Source organism: Halichoeres trimaculatus, unplaced genomic scaffold (assembly GCF_033239565.1).
Source record: "Halichoeres trimaculatus isolate MK-OKI-2021-1 unplaced genomic scaffold, fHalTri1.1 fHalTri1_scaffold_9, whole genome shotgun sequence".
NCBI classification, from domain to species: domain Eukaryota; kingdom Metazoa; phylum Chordata; class Actinopteri; order Labriformes; family Labridae; genus Halichoeres; species Halichoeres trimaculatus.
In genome coordinates, this window is record NW_027437188.1 from 31969511 (window position 1) to 31993617 (window position 24107).

The 24107-nt window shown below is 41.8% G+C and overlaps 1 protein-coding gene across 3 annotated transcripts in view; it reads right to left on the reverse strand.

Annotated features, from left to right (window-relative positions):
* Nucleotides 1–24107, reverse strand: part of cdon (cell adhesion associated, oncogene regulated) — a 92004-nt gene that overhangs the window by 4343 nt on the left and 63554 nt on the right. The window contains exons 4-16 of one of the 3 annotated variants that reach the window (XM_074680124.1): nucleotides 22113–22391; nucleotides 21450–21596; nucleotides 19562–19705; nucleotides 19193–19483; nucleotides 18842–19111; nucleotides 15267–15523; nucleotides 13309–13483; nucleotides 9837–9953; nucleotides 8993–9196; nucleotides 6957–7138; nucleotides 6064–6169; nucleotides 3040–3162; nucleotides 2614–2805 (exon numbers count right to left, since the gene is read on the reverse strand). In XM_074680124.1, the coding sequence (XP_074536225.1) occupies nucleotides 2614–2805; nucleotides 3040–3162; nucleotides 6064–6169; nucleotides 6957–7138; nucleotides 8993–9196; nucleotides 9837–9953; nucleotides 13309–13483; nucleotides 15267–15523; nucleotides 18842–19111; nucleotides 19193–19483; nucleotides 19562–19705; nucleotides 21450–21596; nucleotides 22113–22391 (2487 nt within the window). Of the gene's footprint in view, nucleotides 1–2613; nucleotides 2806–3039; nucleotides 3163–6063; nucleotides 6170–6947; nucleotides 7139–8992; nucleotides 9197–9836; nucleotides 9954–13308; nucleotides 13484–15266; nucleotides 15524–18841; nucleotides 19112–19192; nucleotides 19706–21449; nucleotides 21597–22112; nucleotides 22392–24107 lie in introns of all 3 variants that reach the window. The other 2 variants (XM_074680123.1, XM_074680122.1) reach the window with 2 other exon arrangements.

Below are 24107 nucleotides of genomic sequence, written 5' to 3' on the forward strand. Positions count from 1 at the left end.
TAAGAATTAAATCATTACAGTAAAATAATTTCCACGATTAACCTTCAAATAGCTTCCTTACTGAGCCAAAGACATCCAGAGCTCAGGATAAATCAACAACACACTGTAAAAAACTGAAATCTTATCAAGTGTTTTATGTTTTGTTTCAGTAGAAAATGTCTTTTTAGACTTAATATGGGCCACATTCACCTGACTAGTCCAGAAAAATGCCTTGTTTCAAGTGATTTATAGACATAAATGAGGTCTAAATTGCTTGTAACAAGTAAAAAAAAATCTTTCAATGGTACAAGAGAAAAGTTACATATATTAAAACATTATTCTAGTTTTAGGAAAGTTTTTTTCAAGACAAAAACACTTGAAAATATTTTAGTGTTTTGCAGTGCATGAAACTAGTTTGGCATCCGGTGGACGTTTAATTAAAAAGCGAGCAAAGAAACACTCATTCAGCACGGTGTTTTTGTTCTTTAACCCTGTAAGCCCCGCCCATTTTTGGGTCTCTGCTGGAAAAATGATATATACCCATATTAAAAAGAGTATATCTCTGCATCTACAAAGTCTACACTGCCAAAAGTTGAAATCTTATCAAATGTTTTTGTCTTATTTCAGTGAAAAAGTCTTTTTAGACTTAATATGAGCCACCTTCACTTGAAAAGTCCAGAAAAATGTCTGATTTCAAGTTATTCAAAGACAAAAATGGGGTCTGAATTGCTTGTAACAAGTAAAAAAATCTGCCAATGGAACAAGAGAAATGTGCTTGTCAAGATGAGAAAAATGTTTTAACACAAGTACATTTTTCTTACCCCGTTGGCAGATTCTTGACTTGTTACAAGCAATTCAGACTTCTTTTTTGTCTTTACATAACTTGAAACAAGAATTTTTTCTGGACTGGTAAAGCAGGCCAATCGTCACAGACACGTTCAGCTAAGAGTCACCAGTTAGCATGGTCACTCTTTGCTCCAAAACACTGGTCACTCTGCAATGGTCAGAACTCGATAGAAGTTGACTCCATGGTGTAGTATCATTTCTGACAAATTAGCACAGAACAACCAGACATTTTTATGCTGCTTACTAGGGCTGCAACAACAAAACAATAAAATTGGTAAAAATCGATTAGTCAAAGCGTTAACAAGGTTTTCAGTAATTGATGCTCTGTGCTGCACCATTACTGTTTTAGTTTGTCTTCAGTTTATTTGTCTTCTTCCTTTATGTTGGGTTATTTAGGGGTTGGCAACTAGCTAAAGTGCATTACCGCCACCTACTGGACTGGAGTGTAGATTAACTGGGCCGTGGGGCTGTATGCGTCGAATGTAAACAGATCAGCGTGGCGGAGGAGAAGCCGAGTCGGCAGGTGAGGGAAACAAGTAAACAGGCAAATAATGGCAGAGCCGGAGAAGCCTTTCGTCCAAAAATTTCCTGAGTTTGGGAATATTTCATACTGAGTTAAAGCACACAGCGTGTTAATTGACATAAATGACCTCGCCTGGCACGGCAGTTCGACTGCAATGATCCAGCACTAAGACACAAACATGTTGGGCTCATCGATGACGAGCCGGGAGCTCAACAGCTAGGTGAGGAGCTACAAAATCTCACATACACTCCTTTGATATGTTGCGAAATTCATGGTTTGTCTTTTAGGACTCGCTTAGTCTTTTTATTAAATTGTCACCCCATTTGAAAACCACAAGGAGTTCGCTAAACTAACGTTAGCATTAGCATTAGCTGCTACAAATAGTGGTAGGGCAGAGGGGGTGAACTGTTTGACCTGCAGGTGAAAAGATTGAGGACACATTTTTATTTATTTGCCTTTTTTGGCCCAAACTGTTGATTCTTTAAGTGACATTACATTCATATCACTTTTTCTACTTTATAAATGTAGCATCTGATCAGCTTTAACTATGTCCAAATATTTTGTTTCTTTGTATATACCTTTAAGCAAACAATAGTCATCAACTAAAACAACACATTTGGTTTTGTGACTTTTAATATTATGCATTCTCATTCTTTTTTTTCCAATTCATCGATAAATCGTAAATATAATCCTCAGAGTAATCGATTACTAAAATAATCGTTAGTTGCAGCCCTAGTGCTTACTGTTTGAATTTAGCTTTTAAAGAACGCTAACTCGTCCGAATGAATGGAGCTAAATGTTGATTATGTCACCAAAATGTGTGCACACGTCTTTTCCATTTCTTTTACATCAGTTCTGCTAAATGCTGCTAAATTCTACACACTGCACCTTTAAGACGACATAAAACACTCCTCTTTGAGAAGTTTGGCCAAACTCTGATTATATCGTCAAACTAGTTTGGAAAACACTCTCTGTATTGTTTCACTATTAGTATTAAATATCAGCTCAATTCTGTTATTTCCCTTCGATGTAATGGAACTCCAATAAATCCACCACACATAAACCAGCACCTGTGACTCAGCACAAACCTGGGGCCAAAATCTTTAAGCTGCAAAGTCCAAATATTTACAGATCCAACAGGAGCGGTTAAGAGTCCATCCAACAATGGCAAACACTTTTAAAGGGACCGAGGGATCCACATTTGGTCTAAGAAGAGCTGGAGCACTCTGTGAATGCTGTCGTCTAACGTGTTTCTGTAAACTCACTCAGCATGTTGTTCTGCTGCCGATTCTTCCACAGACACATGGCGATGAAAGCCAGCAGGATGAGCACCATCACGATCAAAACGCAGCCCACGATCACGTACAGCAGGGCTCCCGGGGAGCTGGGTGGCTCCTGTGGGTGGGGGCCTGGAGGTGTGATGGGGTGCTGGCTGGGTGACCCCGGGGACTGTCGCGCTGCAGTGGAGAAGGAAGGAGAGGACGTGAGTGTTTTTATCCCTAAACTGTGAAAGAGGAACCATTGTTGTTGGTCTCATAAAGCTGGGAGCGTTTATGAAGCATAATTACGGCCATCATACCCGTTATTAGAGCTACAGCCGCTGCAGGAACATGCCCGGACTCCTGATGAAACAGCGGTTTGCTCGACTGTGTGTGACTCATTTCTGGTGCGGTGCCGTTTGTGTTTCTTACCTCTGGTCTCGCAGATCATGACGTTGCTGTATTCGCTTTCTCCCCCGTCGTTAAAGCACTGCATCTTGATGTCGTAGGAGGTCTCAGGCTGGAGGTGTCCAATCATGTGCCAGTGTTTTACACCTGAGGAAGGAGAAGAAGGAGGGAGAGCTGTTGTTGACTCATGCTGTGTAAACTCAAACTCATTCCCTCCATCCTTTTTTCTTCTTCTCTTCATGTTTCACGTTTTCACCAAGGTCATGTTCTTTCATGCTCCCTCTTTCATCCTCCCCCACTTCCACCCCACCTCCACCCTTCTCTTTTACTCTGTCAGTCCCATGAGGGCCCAGACAGTTGCTTTACTCTAGACCAGCTCCATATATGGCAGCTTCATGTTTGTCCTGGCTCACCTCCAACACTCACACTCACACACACTCTCACACACACACCGCTGCAGCTCCACCACACACAATCACACCACTATGTGCTCTGAAATCACAGATGAGACGACAATCTCCGACATGGAAATGCTACATTTCTAACAAATGAGGCTGAAACAAGCTGCTGTTGTTTGATATAAAGTGTAATAAATCAGCGCACATGTGCTACCTCCTCCGCCCTGAGGTAGATCTGAACTTGTTCAAGTCACAACAATGAAAGAAAGCAGTTGGAGAGTTTAAATCTATGCTGTAAGAAAGAGCAGGAAAGCTTCCATGAGTTGTGTTAACTTAGAAGTTTCAGAAAGATAAGATTAAATAAGAGAAAAAGCCAGCAGTTTTTAGTCTTCTGTTTTGTAGAGAGGGTATTTTGTGATCTTTTTATTAATACATTTCTTTGAAATAAGACGAAAAGGGATCATTCTCAAAATATGTCATGTTTTAGATTTTATAGCTAACACAGAGGAAATGTAAGAAAAACTTGGCAAAAATTTGGTGATTTGGGGCCAAAAATCATCAGCATCCCTGAAATCATTTGCTCTTCGCAGGGATGTCCCAATCCTGATCTCTAGTATTGGATCAGGGCTGATCCAGTAATTTTTTTATTGATAATCGGCATTTTAGCCAACCTTCTCATTGAACATTCATGTTAGGGGGGCACAGATGGACTAGTGGTCTGGGTCACACCATATGAGGTTCTTGCTAAGTCATTGGCAGCCCTCAGTGACATGGCTTTTTATATATTTTGACAATAAGCATGTTATTGTAATTTTGGTTTGATTGATGTTAGGGGTGAGTATTGGCAAGAACCTCACAATATACATCACGATACTTGGGTCACGATACGATAATATCACGATACTGTGATATTCTTGACAGTTAACTGTTTGACTGAAACAACTTTTCTTTCTTTATTGCGTTTAAAATAATGAAAGCCAGACACAGTGTTTCATACAAACACTTACCTTGATAACATGAAGTGAGTCAATATTGCAAAAAAAATGATTGGTTGAAAGTCGTGGTGATTTCGTGAAACTGATAAATGTGACTTGGTGAAACCAATGTTACTCCTATAAAATCTAATTTTGCACAAAACATGACTATAATTATTATGTTATCAGTCTTCCTCACTGTGAAAATTAAACTTTAAATTATTTTAAACTAACTGACCCCAGAATAGAGAGAAAACATTGATGTTTACAGCATCAAAACCCACATCATTAAGTTAAGGAAGAAAATATTTTGAATATACTTTGGGATTATATTCATTATACAAAAATATTAATGCCTAGAGCTGAAATATTGATATTTTATCACAGGTCAAAGTATTGCGGTATATTGCCACATCTTATCATTGTCCTATCCTCTTAAAACAAAGCATTAAAAGCTCTTAAAAATTTAACTTGGAGACAAAAAAGACCATTCATGTTAGCCACCATTGAGGTCTCAGTATCACTGGATGTAAAAATTCAAGGCTAAAAAATCAGACTTGTGTCAGGGGTGAAAAATGCTGATCCACACATCCTTTTACTATGAGTTTTTACTTTTTCTCTAAAGAAAATGATCCCACAGTTATGGCTGTGACTTTAAGGCATCAATTAGATTAATAATTACACCGCAAGTTAGCACGTGGTAACTCTGCCAGCGATTTTCAGAGCATCTGGAACTATCTTTCAAGGCCTAAATGATATTGTTTTCTCTGACTATGTAAACACCAAACTACCTAAGAAGCGTGGATCCTCTTCCTCTATGTCTCTTCCTGTTTTTGATCCAAAAACAGACAAAACAAACGTTTTAGAGCAAGCTCATTTTGGACGCTCCATACTCTGTCATCTTATCTCACGATGCCTCCGCTCTTTCTCTCTGAACTACCTCGACACATCCTCAGTTGGAGTGTTACCTTCCTGAACTTTTCTGACTTGCAGCGTCTTGCTATGTCTCTATCATCTCACATCTTCTCCTCATATCCATGCTGAGCTCTCATCCAAAGAGTGCATCGCTCTCACCCACAGTGGTTTACGAGCAGGATTTTGACATTTAGGATTTATCTGATCAGTCATTCACTACAGTTTTATAATGTACTAGAATTCAAATTCTGCTTTTGGGGACCTTATGCGATTAAAATGCAATTAATTAAAAATCCTGTAATTAATTTGTTGTTTTTTTTGATCACCTGACAGCAGTACTTACAATTTTTTGAAACCTATATGCTGAAAACAAGTGGATGTTTGGGCTTTTTATGCATTTTTTTATGCACCCAGCCTCACTGACAGCCATGTGTCCCTGATGGTGAGGACTTTGTAGAAACTTAAGTGTCCTCTTGTTAAAGAGCTGGGCGGGGTGAAAGGCCGTCCCTCCTTCCCTTCCTGTACCAGGCTCCACTGTTAGCATTCCTCCCAGCAACCTGAGCCCTCTCCTCTGCCGCGGCTCACATTACCGCTCTGGCAACCATTTATTAAAAACAGATTTCAGAAAGCCCTGCTGCCCGGGGACGGCACTCCTCATAAATCAAGGAGCACACATGCCCCTCTTCACTACAGCCCACTGTGGACTCTCAGGATCCACGACCCTCAGTGATAACAGGCACAAACATTTTACTCCCACTCACCTTCAACCACGTCTCGTTTGTAGTCGCTGTCGTTGTCGCTGTCTGTGGGCCGGTAGTAAATATAGAAACCCTGGATCGGAGTGTTGTTGTTACTCGAGGGGTTGTACTGCATCAGGACGGAAAAAAAGATTACGTTAGAGTCCTGCAATCTAGAGAGCAATTATTATACAAAGAGAGGAAATTTTCCAACAACTAATGGCCGGGCTTGTTATCAGCAGATGTACGGGGCTCAGGGAGCGGGCTGTGATTGCACTGTCTGTCTGAAGCTGAAGGAATAATGAGAGTGTCTGAGGTTAAGTAAATGTGGGGAACTATCTGCAGCCCAAACTGCTGCGAGGAGGACAAACAGCTTTGAAGAAAGCAGAATCAAACCGCAGACGGACAGAGCCGCTTAATCTCAGAGCTGTAATCAGCCGGCGACTCGATTCAGGGTCTGATTGAGCCTCAGAGAGCAGCGCGTACACAGGTGAGCAGGAGGGAGAAGACACGACATGACCAAAGTTATTCTGCCTTTAAGCTTTCATTTGTCCCTTTGATAGCTGCAGCCTCGACATTTAAGACCTGGAAAAGATTCAGACTCAGAAACGAGGACTCAAAGGTTTTTGATTTCAAGACCATCTAAGGCCAAAGTCTTGAACTTGAAACACTCCAGAACAAAAATACATACTTTAACAGCTGTAAGCCAGCCAGAAGTAATCAATCCTCTCTCTTGGATGTGAAACTGGATTTACACCCAGCGTGAATATCTTTTTAATCTCTCTGAACACAGAAACAGTGACGGCAAATACAGTAACTCAAAGATCAAACAGAGCAACATTCAGAGGAAACAAACAGATAATTTTGATCAAAGAAAATAAAAAAAGATGTATAAAGTTTGTCCTCACAGTACTCACAGTCCAGCGCAGCATGATCTGAGTGTCGCTGATGGCGTCTGTGGACGAGATGTGAGGGCCGACCACGGGGCGGTCTGCGATGCGCGGGCTGGCCTGAGGGACCTGGTACAGCTTGGAGGGGATGCTGTGAGGACTCTCACCGTACATGTTTATGGCCACGACGCGGAACTTGTAGGTGGAACCTGAGAGGGAAACACAAAGACAGAGGAAAATTTGTAAAGAATCTGACGCTTTGATACTTCTGTTTATTCAGGTTAAGATTGTTTTGTTGAAATTTTATTCAGTTCACACTTTTTAAAGTTATATTTTCAGGCTTTTATGCCTTTATTTGGAGAGGACGGGATGGTGGATTGAGCAGGAAACAGGATGAGAGTGACAGGAAAGGTGCTGCAGGTTGGATTTGAAGCCAACCTCCACATTTTGCACTAAAGAAAAAAAGCTACAAAATCTCTAAAAATCTGACTGCCACATAATAATAATTGCATGTTTTTCATCCCATTATGTTTATTAAATTTCCATAGTTTATACGCTAAATAGAATTTAGCATACATTGGTAATGACCCAATAGTCAAAAAGTATGCATAATGACAAAACAAAACCAAACAAACAGCTCAGGTGTGTCTGGTTGTACACAAAGATTCAAGCCAATATTTCCGATGTTTACAACAGGTCACAATCACTCAAAAAGTTCCTTTTACAATAATATCAGAGAGATCAGGTCCAGTATAGTCCAAATAAGGCCGCCAGACTTTGCAAATCTGATCTGTTTTTGCATGTAATATGCTTATAAGATATTCAAGGAGAACTTTAGTGAAATATTTTTAATAGCATGGTTTTAATCCTTTCGTGGTTGTTTCTATGGAAGCCCATTTCTGCCAGTACAAAAAAAGACAAAGAAAGTTGAAATTATGATATAATAAAGTCGTAAATATAAATTTAAAAGTCAAAATTCTATGATAAAAACTGAACACATTCCAAAAGTAATGTAATGTGTTTAATCCTAATGACACCAGGTTAAGAGACATGTCGATTATTTACACTAATTATTTATCTACTCGGTGGAAAAAATTACTTTCATTAGGGGTTCATATTGTTCACGTCTGGCTAAGTGAAGTGATGCAGCAGGAGCACAAAAGTCTCATATTTTGCTACTTTTAATCTCATAATTTTGACTTTTTATATCATCATAATGACTTTTTATCTCATAATTATGACTTAATTATCCCATAATTTTCACTTTTTAACCCGTGTATTTGACTTTTTATCTTAAAGTCTTCTCTTTTTATCTTATTATAACTTTTAAGCTCTAAATTTTGATTTTATTTTCTCATAATTTTTTCCCTTTTTAACTCATGTATTTGACTTTTTATCTAATTATTTTGACTTTTTAATCATACAACTTTTAATTTCATAATTTTCACTTTTTATCTCATTTTAACTTTTGATCCAATAATTTTTACTTTTTATCTCATTTCAACTTTTGATCCAATAATTTTCACTTTTTATCTCATTATTTTAACTTATCTCATAATATTTACTTTTTATGTAATAATTTGCTCTTAATATCTTATAATTTTCAACTTTTTGTCTCAACATTTTGACTTTTTAATCTCACAGTTTTGACTTAATTATCTCATAACTTTAGCTTATTATGTCACTATTTTGACTTTTTATCTCATAAGTATCACTTTTAATGTCATTATTTTCACTTTTTATCTCATAATTGTGGCTTTTCATCTCATAATTTGATTTTTTTTATCTCATAATTTTTGCCTTTTTAAAAAAAACATTACTGGCAGAAATGGGCTTCCATACATATCTGTATAGAAAATCAGACTTTGAAGTGAAAAATCAGCTGGTTGGACAAACAGTAAGATATGAATTTAAGAGAAACACAGAGACAGAGTTTACCTAACCCTCATAGATCTGTATTTTTCTCCCTGTTAGAGCAAGAATCAAGATCATCTTATCTGTCAGGCATCGCGTCATGCTTCACTGGACCATAGAGGAAACTTTTAAACAGCTTGAAATCTCACCTGGCTCCAGATTGCGAACTTCCACCGACAGTTTCAGAGGTGAGATGTTGTCCGCTGCTACGACCCACTCAGCGCTGCGTCCACGTCTGTACTCAACACGGAAAGCTGTGATTGGAGACCCGCCGTTGGCTCTGGGGATCCAGGTGACGTACACTGAGCTCTCAGTGGCCATGGAGATGGTTGGTCGATCAGGGGCCTCGGGCACTGAGGAGGAAAGAAAAGCTGGAGTCACACAAACATGACCTGAGAATCTGGGGAAAACTTCGAGAGGGAGCTGGCAAAGTTCATCACTGCATCCAACTCATGTAAGGATGGAAAGTTCACAGAGAAAGAAAAAAAGAGAAGAGTGCACATCAGAGTGAAGCGGCATGCCGTGAGTAATGTGTACTTACTGCCTGGGCTCTTAGCCACAGAGTTAGAGAGGGCAGCAGAGAGTAACACAGAGAAAAAGAGGGTTAGTGAAAAGACCAATGTGGTTTCAGAAAGTTGGCCTGCTTGTTATGGGAGTAAAACATGCACACACACGCACACACACTCACACACATCTGACCCTGAAGCTGTGTGCAATCTCACAGATTTCTGCTTACAGCGTCTCTCATCCAAAGCGTCATTACAGGGTGTCAGCAATCGTCTGTCCGCCTGCTCTCCAAGGCAGAGAGAGGCAAAGCAGACCACATCAAAACATGACGCTCTGAGATCTATTCAGCACAGCGCGGTCATGAACTCCACAATAAATATCTCCACGACAGAGAGCAGCTTTATCTCCACAGAAACATCCCATAATCTGCGTCTGCACACAGTCCAGCAGCTGCTGCAGACTCAGAGCGACTGCGCCTGCCCTTACCTCGGTCGTGTATGACCACACCAAAGTGTGTGTTGGGGGTTTTGTCCTCCGGGGCTTTGGGTACCATGGAGATGACAGGCGGCTTGGATGGATTCTTGTTTGAGGTGGTGCTCTTCTCTGAGGGAGGAGGAGGAAAAGCAGAGAGTGAGTAAAAACAAGGTCTGAGAGGTCTGCGGGGCTATCAGCCCCAGCAAACACACATGGAACAGCTCCGGATGCTGGCGCTGGAATCTAAAATTTCCTCCTGGCTTCCGGAGCTGTTTCGGGTTTTATCAGGGAGGGTTTCGGGTTTCCAGTTGACAACACTGAGGAACACACACTTGTGTTGTTGGATGAGTGTGTGATGTGGAAATGCATCCAATTTAACACCTCTGAAAGGAACAGATTCAAAGAATCTAATGATGATTACATTAAATTGATACTTTTCTCCCCTTTAGAGGAAACAAATATTCCTTTGTTGGACTTTTTTGAAACAGAAACACAAGAATCACTCCAGCTTTGTCCTTTTTTTTACTATGGATAATGTCGTGTGTTTTTGTTAAAGCTAAAACTGACGCAGATCTTTAAAGCCAAGGCTCCATCTTATCTGGTTGCTAAACTTTAAAATTTCTCTAAGTCTAAGTCAAATCTTCTGAAAATGCACTAAGTGTTGAAGCAAAAATCAAGAATATAAAGCAAAACAAAGTGGGCTTGAGCATTCTGCAGAATCATTTCTGCAGAAATAAAAAGTGAAGATTTACAGCAAGTGCAACAGGTTTTATAGGGATCAAAAAAGGCGTTTTTTAACATGTAGATGACCTTCAAGACAACTCTCCTTTCTCTAACAATTTTTTAGTGGCAGCATGTAAAGATATCTTTTTGTTTTCTGTAATTTACCTGTTTATGCCCAGATTTTTTCAGAGTTGTAAAGCATATAATTCTATCAGCTAAGCCCCTGTGTATCATTTTATGTAATTATTTCTATTCTATTTTATTTTTTTTTCCATTTTGTACTTTGTTTTGAGGACAATAGCATTTTTATGACTGGCAATGATTGCCGCTGGTGGTCGCACAGCTTGTCACTAGGTCAGCCAATAATGGTAGGTGTGGTTATTGGCTAAGGTAAGTACTTGTGTGTCAAGAAAATTGCACCTTATAAGTGAATTATGATCAATCCTGCAAGCAGTGTTCTCCTTTAGCTAGCAACTAGCTGTGTGCCCACCGCTAACTTTTGCCACTCATAGAAATAAGCCCATGAACAAAAAATATTTGTCCCAGGTACAATTTTTAGGGGGGAGAGTTACTCTAGACTGTTACTCGAGACTTAATTGATTGATTAATAAAATATGTTTGGGGGGAAAGTCATAAATTTATGAAAACTGCATCTTTCCAGGACCATTTGCATCTGCCATGTCTTCTGCCAGAAGGAGCAGGAAACAGATGATTTCATGTGACAGGAACCACTTGGAAACATTTTTTCATAAACCGAAACATTTGTCCAAGTTGTCTTCTAACATAAAAGTGGAAATCACTTTGGCAACAGTTGTTACCGGTGGGGCAAAACCCCTATGTCTCTGTTCAATCGACCTGAGATGCACACATAAAGGACAGGACTAAGTGTGGGTCTCACTGCTACAGGAGCAGGCCTCACTTCTGACTCTGCTGCAGGTGGTTCAAGGCCGTTAGTACCAGGAACTCCACTGTTCCACGACACATGAAGTGCTCTACTGAGGGCACAGAGGAGTCCAGAGGCCTTTACAGTCACACAGATTTCTTAGACTTCTGCAGACAAACTGGAAATACAGGCCAGGACATCCTCTTTACCCCTAGTCTGTTTATTTTAGGAGACCCCACTACTTAAAAAGAGTTAACCTCACCACCTGCAAGCTGCTCTTTCTCTATAAACTACCACGCTACATCCTCAATTGGAGCGTGAGCTGCCTGAGCTTTTCTGACTTGCAGTGTCTCACTATGTCCCTGTCATCTCACATCTCACATCTTCTCCTCATATCCATACTGAGCTCTCATCCAAAAAGCACACCGCTCTCACCCACAGTAGTTTACGAGCAGGATTTTGATCATCAAGCCAGATCCCGCCTCTATAGACGTCAATGGCAGCGAACACAGACATTTTAATATTGGATGTGGATTTACAAATCTTCTCTTCTTCGTGTATTAATTTGATTAGTCATGCAGTACAATTTTGTAATGTCCTAGATTTCAAATTCTGTTTTTGGGGACCTTAAGCAGATATGAGATTAAAATGTGATTAATCAGATTAATTAATTACAAATCCTGTAATTAATTAGATTTATTTTTTTTAATTATCTGACACCACTTTTTGTTTTGTTTTGTTTTTAATTGGTTTTGTTTTGTTTCTGTTGTGTGTAGGTTGGTATCTGTGAATGTTTGTTACTGTTCAAGTCTAATGGTTTCGTTAATCAAAATCAATAAACTATAAGACTTCTGCAGACAAGCAACTGTCGGACCATTTCTAATCAAATATATGCAAATAATATATGTGAGTAGCATGCAATGAATACATGAAGTTACAAGAAACATTATATTTGTGTAATAAGTACCTTCAACATGAGAAAATCTAACATCAACAAAATTTCCTTCATCAGTATCTCTTTGTGACACAATTATAGGCTTCTTTTCAGTCATCAAAACCACATCTAGAGCAGGAAGTTGATCCAGAAATAACAACAGTACACTCAGCCAAAGTTTTCAACATGCATCGTATGCAGGACACATGTTTCAGATATCGCTGAGCTCTCATATGAATCTATACGAAGCGAAAATAAGTGAAATATTTCTGACACAGTTGGTGCACACGGACAGGAGAGGCTGCTTTTGGACTGGTTGGTGTTTTCTAAAAGAACCAGCGCTGGGATATAATCATATCTGTGGCTTCGGGCAGTATTTGACATATTTCTGACCAGAAAGTATTTTCCACCCCACTGTGGTTCAGCAGTTTCACAATGTGTACTTTAAACATTTGCAGTTGCTTTTATTTTTATTTGTCCCAAAAACACAAAAAGTCTGACACAGATCGCAGTCACCTTCATCTTTATCTGCTCAAATCTCACTCATCCATCTTCAAAACTGTGTTTCCTCTTCTGTAACACACATTTATCAGCCCCCAAAGAGCTGCATACATTTTCTGACATTCCTATCTCAAAAATTCAAAGTGGTTTCCATATTTTTCAGCTTTCACGAGGCTCCTATCGATGTATGTCTCTTTTTTGACAAATCTCTTCCTGGATGTCTGTTGAACGTCAGCAGAGTCCAGATGCTCTTTAACTCAGACAAGCTGACACCGAAACCTGACATTTAGTGTTGATGTTTTGGGCAGCTGAGAAGTTTCCTTATTGTAGCTAGCTTGGAAAATACTCTCAGCAGGAAACAGTAAACAGACAAATACCAAATTTATCCTCGGTGTGCTTCAGTTAAAAGCTGTTTTTACGTAAAGAAGGAAAGTTGGACTTACCTTTTCCAGTGCGGAAGGTGAGCATGGCCGGCTGTCCCTCTCCAGCTGAGCTTCGAGCCACCATCAGCACCTCGTAGAGACTGGAGGACTCCAGCTCTGACAGCCGGAGCGTCTTCTCACTGCCAGGGACACGAACTGTGTGCCAGTTCCCCACCACTGTTCCCATTTCATCCACCTGACACACACACACACACACAAACACATGACTAAAGATGACAGAATCATGTGTAGCTCCTTCTCTCGGAGCCTGAATAACAACAGCTTCAGAAACAAGCCCTGAGAGATTTCTGTCACAGTTTCCAACTCCAGCAAACCGAGCCTGGCTGCCAACGAGGTTTTAACTAGTATCGCTGCAGTTTTATAGAGAGAAAGCTTGTAACTGAAGCAAACACATGAAACTGACTGGATTTCCATCAGTACCAGGGCTGGATCTACTTTCTGCACCTAATGAGTAAAATACACCAACCCTTTCTCAGGTGACTTAAAGGAAAAAGCGTTGAAGAGGGAGAAAAAATTGTTGTTTTGTTGTAACACAGTATTTGGATTTTTTGTTAAGCAATATTCAATTGTGATTTCTTTTGTTTGAGTCCTTCATTTCAGTCTTTTTTATAAGCTTCTTTAAAGATGCTGTGAGGAGGATCTGTTTTGATTGCACTCCCTCGCCACCTTGTGGCTTGGAGTCTCCGCACACTGTCGTCAATTACTTTTAGCGAGGCGTGATTTTGTTTTGGAATTAAATGGAGATCGGATCAAAAAAAAATTCTTTGTTCAAGACAAGTTTTTACTGGATAGTAAACAGTTAGGCAGGGCTACAGTTTGAGACGTGACATCAAGCTGGCTTTATGTAGCGCTATCGGAAGCCCGGTGCTCCAACGTATCTGGAGGCTAACATTAATACAAGTAAACACTGTCCATCTGTAAGAAGATTAGTAACTGTTTATATTCCCCGACATCCTGGAGCTCCAAGACATGTCCGTAATGTGTAACGTTAAGCCGCATTTCCACCAAGCAGTCGGGTTCAGTACAGTTTGGCATGGTTTAGTACGGTTGGTACGGTACGGCGTGTAAGCTGGATGCTGGAAGCTGCAGTTGTTATACAATAGTGTTACACCGTAGCAGCCCGAAACAGTTTACCCCGCTAATAAATCCAACAAAGAAGAAAAACGTGACACAGTAAACAAACAGCATAGATGGAAGACATGCAGCATTTCGTCCTCTCTGTGATTGGCATGTAGCTCTTTGATACAAAGAACAATCAAGCTTTGTTTCAGAGAAGTCTGTGTGCCACCAGGAGAAATGCAGCCGTTGTCGATGGGAAAGTGACGATTCTTTTGACCAATCAACGGTCTGCAGTGTTGTAGCTCCACCTTCTGATCGGTTCAGTCTGGCACCCACACGAAAGGGTCCCAAAAAAGAAGGCCGGCTGGTCCCGGCTTTTGGGGATCTGTCCCCGGATAAGTCAGTGGAAACACCACAAAATGCGTGCCGTACTGAGACGAACCGAACCGGTCTGCTTGGTGGAAACGCAGCTTTATAGCGCCAACTACAAGCCTGGCATGCTTACTACAGCGTTTTCAGTCCCTCAGCTGAGGGAGTTTATTTCACTTCGTCTTAAAGTATTCGCATGAAACATCTAAATGGGGCTAAAAATGACGTCTGAATTGCTTGTAACAAGTAAAAAAAATCTCCCAATGGAACAAGAAAATTTGCTAGAAAATCTGCTTGAAACTGGAACTATGTCTTAAAACAAGTATTTTTTATCTTGTTCCATTGACAGATTTTTTTTAACCTCGTTTTTTTCTTTAAATAACTTCAAACAAGACATTTTTCTGAACTACTCAGGTGAGTGTGGCTCATATTAAGTCTAGAAAGACTTTTTCTACTGAAAATAAGACAAAAACACTTGATGAGATTTCAGTTTTTTGTGCAGGTGACTCTCGGTTGTCTTTTCCTCTCACCTTACGATATTTGACAAAGTAAGCGTTGATAGGGCTCCCTCCATCCCTCCCCGCCTTCCACTCCAGGTCGTACACGTCAGGTTTGTGAGTCTGAGGCGGGCTGATGATGATCGGTGCCTCCGGGGTAGGACGGTCGCTGCTGCGTTCAGACGGCAGATTGAGCGTATCGCCTTCATCCTCTGTGAGGAAGCTCTCGTGGCCTTCGTCGCTCTGCATGGGGTGAACCGTTGGCAGAGCCGGGGAGGTCAGCTGCAGATCTGTTCGTCAGGGAAAACAAAGGTTGGGAAAATCACTTACTGTGTTTAAAAAACTTTTTCCAGCTCTCACCAGAAACAAAAGCTTTACAGTTTGTAATTTGAGTTTCAACAAGTGCGTTTTTGCCTCAAAGTGAATTAGTCCTTGCTGGTTCAATGATCGATTACATGTGTTGGTTGCAAAATAAAGAGCCTCTGCATGTTGAAATCTGAATATCAAGAATCTGGGTCTGCGTTTTGGACATCTGCACACTCCAATAAAAGCTGAAGCAATGGCAACAATGATTCTCAGTCAGCGTCTTCCAGAGGTGGCCCAACATGTCAACAGGGACAAGCAGTGCTGGAAAGTTTTACTTTTGGAACAAGCCTTTTTAATCTACATAAAATAACAAGAAAAATCTGGCCCTCTGCTGCACTACATAATCATGCTTTGTTTGTTTTTTTCATTAAATCTGAGCCGCAGCCAACACAGTCCACCTGGGCAAATCCTGCAGGCCGCGAGCCTTATTACGGCTGACACCAGCTTGGCAGAGCCGCGGCGGAATTTTTCACAGACATTTGGAGGACACTGAGCTCAGCCCACGAGAGGAGGGACCGCTCGACAGTGAGCCACACCACCGAGGTCAAAGAGCGCCGTGATTCAATATTAAAACCTACAGTTAAGGAGGTTAAAGCAGTGAGGTTTGCCACAGGAGGCCTCTGCAGGCTCCTGAGTCCAGGTTCGTGCTATTTTGTGTGCAGCACCGGTTCCCTTAAACAAACAGACCCAGAGCTGGTAACACTAGACCTGATCCTGGGACTGCAGCCAGCTGCCGCACATTCCACACGCCAACCATTAAAATACCGGAGCGAATCAGAGCCCGGCCATACATCCCGTCCTACACGCTCTCCTTCTGCCCTAACCACAGCCGGAGCTCCTCCTCCTCCTCACTGACACAAGAGGAGGCAATTAAGGCCACGGCGCCCTCGCCATCCTGATGGAGGGGAGTGATATTTCTTGAGTAAGCACGGCTCCACCTGGACGGAGATCCACTGCCAGGTCCTTCCCAGAAAAAGGTCAGTCCATTAGAGAGGCACACCTGGGAGGGAACGTGAAGGTGAGTCATGAAGGATTAGGAGCCGAGTCCAGAGCCCGGGTTGGCTCTGAGCTTGGCTTGGTGGAGGAGAGGTTAATGTATTTCTTATTTCCTTGACTGAGTGCCAGGATGTCAAAACAGCTTATCCTGCAGCAGGGAGGTGCTGGAGCTGCAGTTGATTTATGTTTATTAACAACTTGGCTTCAGGTTGCTTTGTTTTTTAATAAATCATCTTGTTTTGTTCCAAAGAGAAAAAGCTCAAGGCGATGTATGTTTTAGTGATGAATTTTCTGTCACTCTGATCGTTAAAGAATCATTCCAGCTCTGTGCATGTGGCAAGGTTGCTGCTTTCATAATCCAGGAGCAGGCCGAGCTCACTGTGTGTTGATGGGAATGACAGAGAGGACACGCAGCCAATCAGCTGACAGAATAAGGACACTGCGGTACATCCCATTTAAAGGATGAGAACAGGGGGTTGTCATGGTGACGGGAACAACGATACCAAACAGAAAAGATAATTCAGATTACTCCCTGTGATGGATTACAACAGCACACATCAACAACAGTGTTTACTCTGAATGCAAAGGGCATGTGATAAGCGCCGACCAAACACGAACCCACCTCGGAGTGTTTACCTCCGTGGGCAGATTCTGCTTATCAGCTCCAAACTCTGTTTCCACGTATCACCCGAGTCTGCAGGCAAAGTATTAAACGTGATTATTCTTCCTGAGAGAAGGGAACAAATGTTTCGCAGTGAACTCGTCTGATCCCCCGTGATTTGTACTCCCAGTGTACCTCGTGTATCGGTATTAATCATCCTGCAGATAGCGCGGCGGGCTGAGGAATGGGGCCGTGGCGTGGAGCGGCTCAGGAAGCAAAAAAGGGGAGGTTTGAGGGGGGAGGAGTGATGGAGGAGGAGGTGGAGGGCTGTGATGTGTTAATAAATAAAAGGCAGTTGTGTATGATGTTGACAGCTGGGTGGTCTGGTCCTCGTCATAACCCTTCACGGCTACTCCTTACATTCCAGTGTCCGGGGGCTTATCCCCGACGGCGTGCACAAAGCTCACTCTCACGCTCAGGCTCAGTTCAAGGCTCAGGAGGAGGGCGGCCTTGGCTAAGCCTCTCCTACCAGCCCTCAGAAAAACACACACATTCACACTGTAGAGGCGAGGACTCCCTGCAGATACTGTATGTACAGGCACACAGTGATCCAGCCTAGTAGGATGCCTTAACCCTTTACAACACCTGCGAGATCTTCCAGAAGGTTTAGGATCATGAAGCGTCTCTTTTGTGTCTGCAAACCCGGCAGTGTCAGCACTTTTATTATCAGGATAGTCATGACCTCAAATCCTTGCAACGCTGGTTTTCTCCTGCTTTTGGGGTTCTGAAAGGGAAATCTGGGAGAGTAAGGCTCACAATTTCACTGCTGAAATGAGATAGACCACATTTGAAGATCTGCATCCTTTTAGCCTTTTAGCTGGACTGAAGTTAGTATTTTGATGTTTCAAAGCTGTTTAAGAAAATGCGACCTGTTGCTCTTTGAATACTTTTTTTTGACATTTTGTATAGATTAACTCTGGGGTTCCCAAACTTTCCAGTCCCTGACCTTTAAAACAGTGTTGCTAAAGACTGGTGACCCCCTGCTGTGAGAGTATACCAAGAAGTCAATCCAAGAAGCAGACAAACACAAACAAGAAATAAAATTTAACCCCTTTGGAAGGCATCGCATGTCAATGCTAACTGGTGCAAGGCCAGATGTTTCCCACAAGGTAAGGAGAAGGTGGTGAGGATATCGACCTGTCCTTCTATCCATCGTTATGGGAACATAAGATCTATCTCCAACAAGACTGACGAGCTAGCTGTGCTAACCCAGTAACAGAGGGAATACCAGAAGGCAGAGTAGCATCATGCTATTAACAGACATGGCTAACAGAGCTAACACTGGACACCAACGCCACAGTGGAAGAACTCTTTACACTTTCTTACCTTTTTAACTTGTTTTGGTGCTGTGACTCCTGAATTTCCCCACCGGGATAAAAAAAGTATTTTCTAGTCTAGTCTAGTCTATTCTATTCAGTATGCAACCCTGCTTTGTGGAACCACTGGACTACCTCACTAAACCGATGGAAAATAAATTGCAACACACTAAAAAGTCGTCTGGAGTCGTCCTGTCCAAAAACATGGCTTACATTTCATTATTTATTGCCGTTAATAAGCAACCAGTTTAAAGATTTTAGAAACCAACCTGACTGCAGCGTGAGCGCCCCCTGTGACTGTGCTGAGCCGATGCCGTTGTCCAGCAGACACTGAAACACACCCTGATCCTGTGCCGTCACCTCTGCGACAACAAGAGACGATCCAGAGATCTGGAAGCGATGCGATTGGACGATGGGCTCAGCGTTGAACAGCCAGGTGACGTTTGGAGAGGGGTTTCCTTTAAACAGGCAGGTGAACTGAGCCGAGGAGCCCGGAGAGACGAGCTGGTCTGAGAGGCCCTCTACAATCGACGGTGGCTCTGTGGACGAGAAAGAATCCGTTTAAGACATCTGGAGGATGAAACATCCTTTAAAGGAGCAGTCAGTGTCTTTTATCTTACCAAGAACATTCACAGTATAGTTGGCGCTGCTCACAGTCCCCTCCTCTGTCTCTACAGCGCAGGTGTAGCTTCCTTCATCACTCCTCTTCGCCATCACAAACACCAGGTTGTTGTGTTGCTGTCGGTGGGAAGGCCCTGGCGTGATTTCTTTACCGTTTTTAAACCATTTGGCTGCCGGAGTGGGAGACCCGGACACGACACACTCTAACGTCAGTGGCTGAGCCTGCTGTACCGACACATTCACAGGAGCGGTGGGGTAAACTATCCGCACAGGGGGCGGAGAGTCTGAATCTGAAGAAAGGAACCAAGTTAGAAAAATATCACACAGACACAGCCATGTTTTAAAAATGAGATGAGCTTTAGACTTACTTTTCACTGATATCTTAGTACCATGAGACTGCATGACAGTTTCTCCAGTAACAGGGTTGAAAGCTCCACATTTGTACATGCCCTGGTGCTGGGCTGTAACAGAGACGATCTGGAGGTTTCCAGAAGGAAGAACTAAATAATCATCTAAGGAGAGAAGTAAAAAAAGTGGAGTTAAACTAGTGTAAAAGAAATTGATGACTTCCTAGATCATAAAACACAAGATTTTAATTAAGATTTTGAGATTTTGATTGTCAACAGAGGAATCATCCATCAGTTACACAGGGGAACACATTTTTTGTTGAGTTAGGTCTGACAGCTGTTTTTAACTTATTTGTGGGTGCAGAATCCAAAACTGATCCAAGTTTTTCTCTATCACGTCAAGTTTTTTAACTATAGGATCCTATTTTCTTAAAAATATGAAAAATACTTTACTCAACCAGGCATGACTACAATGTTTGTTGAACAATTTTATGTTTTTACAAAGGATATGTCTACTGGAGGAGCTACAGGAGCAGACATGAACTGGAACAAAGGAAATAATACTGGAAGTAGCCATCAGAAGATGGGTACACTGTGCTCATAAAGGGATGGACATGGTCAGCAACAATACTCAGGTAGGCTGTGGACTTTAAACCATGCTCAGTTGGTACTAAGGGGCCCAAAGTGAGCCAAGAAAATATCCCCCACACCATTACACCAGCAGCAGCAGCCTGAACCGTTGATACAAGGCAGGATGGATCCATGCTTTCATGTTGTTGAGGCCAAATTCTGACCCTACCATCTGAATGTGGAGCAGAAATCCAGTCTCATCAGACCAGGCAACGTTTTTCCAATCTTCTATTGTCCAGTTTTGGTGTTGCTGTGTGAATTGTAGCCTCAGTTTCCTGTTCTTAGCTGACAGGAGGGTCACCCGGTGTGGTCTTCTGCTGCTGTAGCCCATCTGCCTCAAGGTTGGACGTGTTGTGTGTTCAGAGATGCTCTTCTGCAGACCTCGGTTGTAACCAGTGGTTATTTGAGTTACTGTTGCCTTTCTATCAGCTCCAACCAGTCTGTCCATTCTCCTCTGACCTCTGGCATCAACAAGGCATTTTGTCCCACAGAACTGCTGCTCACTGGATATTTTCTCTTTTTGGGACCATTCTCTGTAAACCCTAGAGATGGTTGTTGGTTAAAATTCCAGTAGATCAGCAGTTTCTGAAATACTCAGACCAACAATCATACCACGTTCAAAGTCCCTTAAATCACCTTTCTTCCCCATTCTGATGCTCGCTTTGAGCTGCAGCAAACTGCCATGTGATTGGCTCATTATAAATTTGCGTTAACAAGCAGTTGGACAGCTGTGCCTAATAAAGTGGCTGGTGAGTGTATGTATTCTTTGACAATGCTGTGTTCATGTCCAGCATGGAAATCGTCTACTCTTGACTTCCCTCACAGTCACAAGGATGTGTTAGGTACCTAGACATGACACCATTTGATTTTACATGAACTTTTACTCAACGGAATATGGGCGGTACCTATAAAAGTGCCTAAGCTAAGCTAATCAGAGGAATTTTTGCTCATCTGGAGGGTGAGCTGTGGAGAAAAAACTTGACGTGCTAGAAAAAAAATTTGGAATCAGCGTGACAATTTTAGTTTTAATCAGCATAAAAATCTAGCTCAACATACGTTTCTTTTTTTTAAATTGTTCCCCAGTGTTATTGTCATTTTTTGCCGAATCTTGTCAAAAACAAATAAATAAAACTTCTTCACATTGATTCAAAAGCATGCTGTGTTATGATTTTTAACACTTGCTGCTTCAGTCTGTTATACTGAGAAGTACTAACGTCGTAATACTCATGAATCATCTTCAGATTTCTGGTTTCTGTCCCTTTATTTTTCTGACACAAACCTGTGGACGCGTCTATCCGCTCCCCTCGTACTCTCAGTCTGGGCAGCGCTGCAGGGACACTGTGCGGTAGAGGACACTCGATGAGAACAGTGCTGCCCTCCTGCACCGCTGACGTCCGCCGCCGTCCCTCTTCATATTCTGATATTTCTGCAGCGACAGAGGAAAAGGCGACTTATTCATTTGAATCTTCCTCTGCAGAAAATATTTGACATTTCATCATGTGCAGAGCGTCTCGGTCATGAATGAAGGCAAACAGAGCTACTTGAGTCGAGCTGTTTGTGTTGGATCACTGAGTTTGTTTATTGTTGCTGTAAGTGATTCTATTCATGCCTGATACGGCTCCAGATCAGGGTCGAGCCCTCAGTGCAGTGTCCAACAGCAAGCAGCATCCCAGCGGGATCATAACAAACTGCACAGGAAGGCTCACGGCTCATTAAGGATACCGGTCAAGAGGCATTTGGACGGGTGCCCGAGTAAAACCTCCTACTGCTTCCTTCCCGTCGACCACTCAGCAGCAAGCAGCCGAGGACAGGCATTCTTTCAAAGTGTTCAACACTCACAAAATGGCCTTCCTCTTTTCAAGGCAGCTTCCTCTCTTTATTTACCACAAAGCTTTGAAGTGAGCTCGAGTATGCTCAGAGGGGTAATACTCTGCATCCGTACCTGCTATAGCCACACGCGCGTGGCGGCTGGCGATGGCCGGCCCCTGGTCCAGGCGCGCCACACACTGATACGCTCCAGCATGGCTGGGCCTCAAGGAGGAGATGGTGAGGGAGCCCTGGTTCAGCTCCACACTGGGAAGAGAGTCCTGGTCCAGGGGAAGACCTCTGAAACGCCAGGAAATGAGCGCTGAAGAAGGACTGGCTGAGCAGCGCAGACGGACGACGGAGCCTTGACTTTGAACCACGGAGGACGGTTCAGAGAGGAATGACGGGTACTGAGCTGCAGAGGAGAGAGGAGCAGAAACACAGGGTCAGCGTTTGGAGTCAGACTTGTTGAAGATGCTACAAGAAAAGAATCAGACAGCCTTTATCTTATTTCTCTCTCTGTAGTCAGACTCTTTAAATCTTCTTATCCCAGCTTCCAGGACCTTTTTGTTTAGCAAATAAAAAATATTTATCATAAATCCTGTAGTCTTTGTTTCATCCTGATGAGGTTTGACCTCTTAAGACCCTGTCTCTACATATTCAGACATTACATTTCTGCCTCTCAGACCCATGATACTTCATTTTTTAAAACTTTGACCTATTAGCCACATTTAGGGACACTGTCCACATCATTTTTTGGTGATATCACAACATTAAACCCACTTTTTTTGAAAAATAACAACATATTTAAGTAAAATAACAATATTAACAAACAATAAATAGAAAACTCATACAAATAACCAAACTTTCTATAGAAGCTTGGGTCTTAAGAGGTTGAAGGCCGATTGCACCTATCGTACCGTCTGCTCATCAATGATTCAAGCGCATGAAACAACAAACCCTACTTTTCATTGAAGTTTAAATAAGAAAAAACACAAAATCTAAAAAATAAAAACTCACAATTTGATGCATTTATAGCATTTTTTAAGCAATCTGGCATTGATTATTGATAATTATTGATAATAAGATAAAAAAAAAGAGCCTTTCAATCTTCTTAAACCAGGTTCTGGGTTGCTTTGCTTCTTTGTTGTTTCTTAAGGAAGTATGACTTTCTGTTTTGCTAGTTCTGGATATGGTACGGCAACATCTGGGTAAAAAAAATGAAAAAATGAAGCCAATGAGGAAGTGTTTAAAGTTGCCGTTCATTGAGGATCTGTAAAAGGCTGGCTGCAGAAAGACGTAAAACCCATAAACTGTAATGTGAGGCTCAAAGTGAGGCTCCCCCTGGTGGCTGGCTGCAGTATAGGTAAAAATAATCCATCTCCCCATTCATTCCAGATGGGCTGTGGTCAAACTTGAAGATATTATTGGGCTGCCTTGTATTCAAGTCCTCTATTTTCTGAAAAGTTTCATTTTCATTAGTTATTAGAGGTTAAAAATGAGGCTTTGCATCACGTTTAATGATGATTGACAGCTAATGTTCTTGTGTATATTTTTGGGGATTGTAAAATATGTCAGGGGGTAGAGCCAAGAAGAGATTAGACTCTTGAAAGAAAAAAATAATTACTATATTTGGTCACCTGGCTACACTCAGATTCTCTCTGAGTCCCTCATAGCCTCTACTGCGCAGACTCTGGCTGCCAATGGCGGCGCCTGTGACGGGGGTATTTTGGCTTCAAAACTGTACAATGGTAAAAGGTGAAGCCATGCTGTCCACTCTATAAACAGTCTATGGTAAAACCATGCACACATGCAGCCAAAAAAACAGACTTTTACAGATTTAAAACACTATTTCTAGCCTGGTTCAAGAAAAGCTTGGGTATGAAACGGTAACTTCTCTATTGGTACAAACTGTTCGGAGAGTGACTTTTATTTTGATCTCAGCAGTTTAAAAGAGATAAGGATCATCTGATTGTCCAATCAGAGTCACAGCTCATCCCAGGTGACTGGAAGGCACCCTATCTTGACACAGACTAAACTAGCTGAGAGACTAAACTGGCTGTTTCAAACTAATGGTGCAAAAATTAAAGCATCAAATGCACAAATTCATACATTCAGAGTAGCTTTTTTT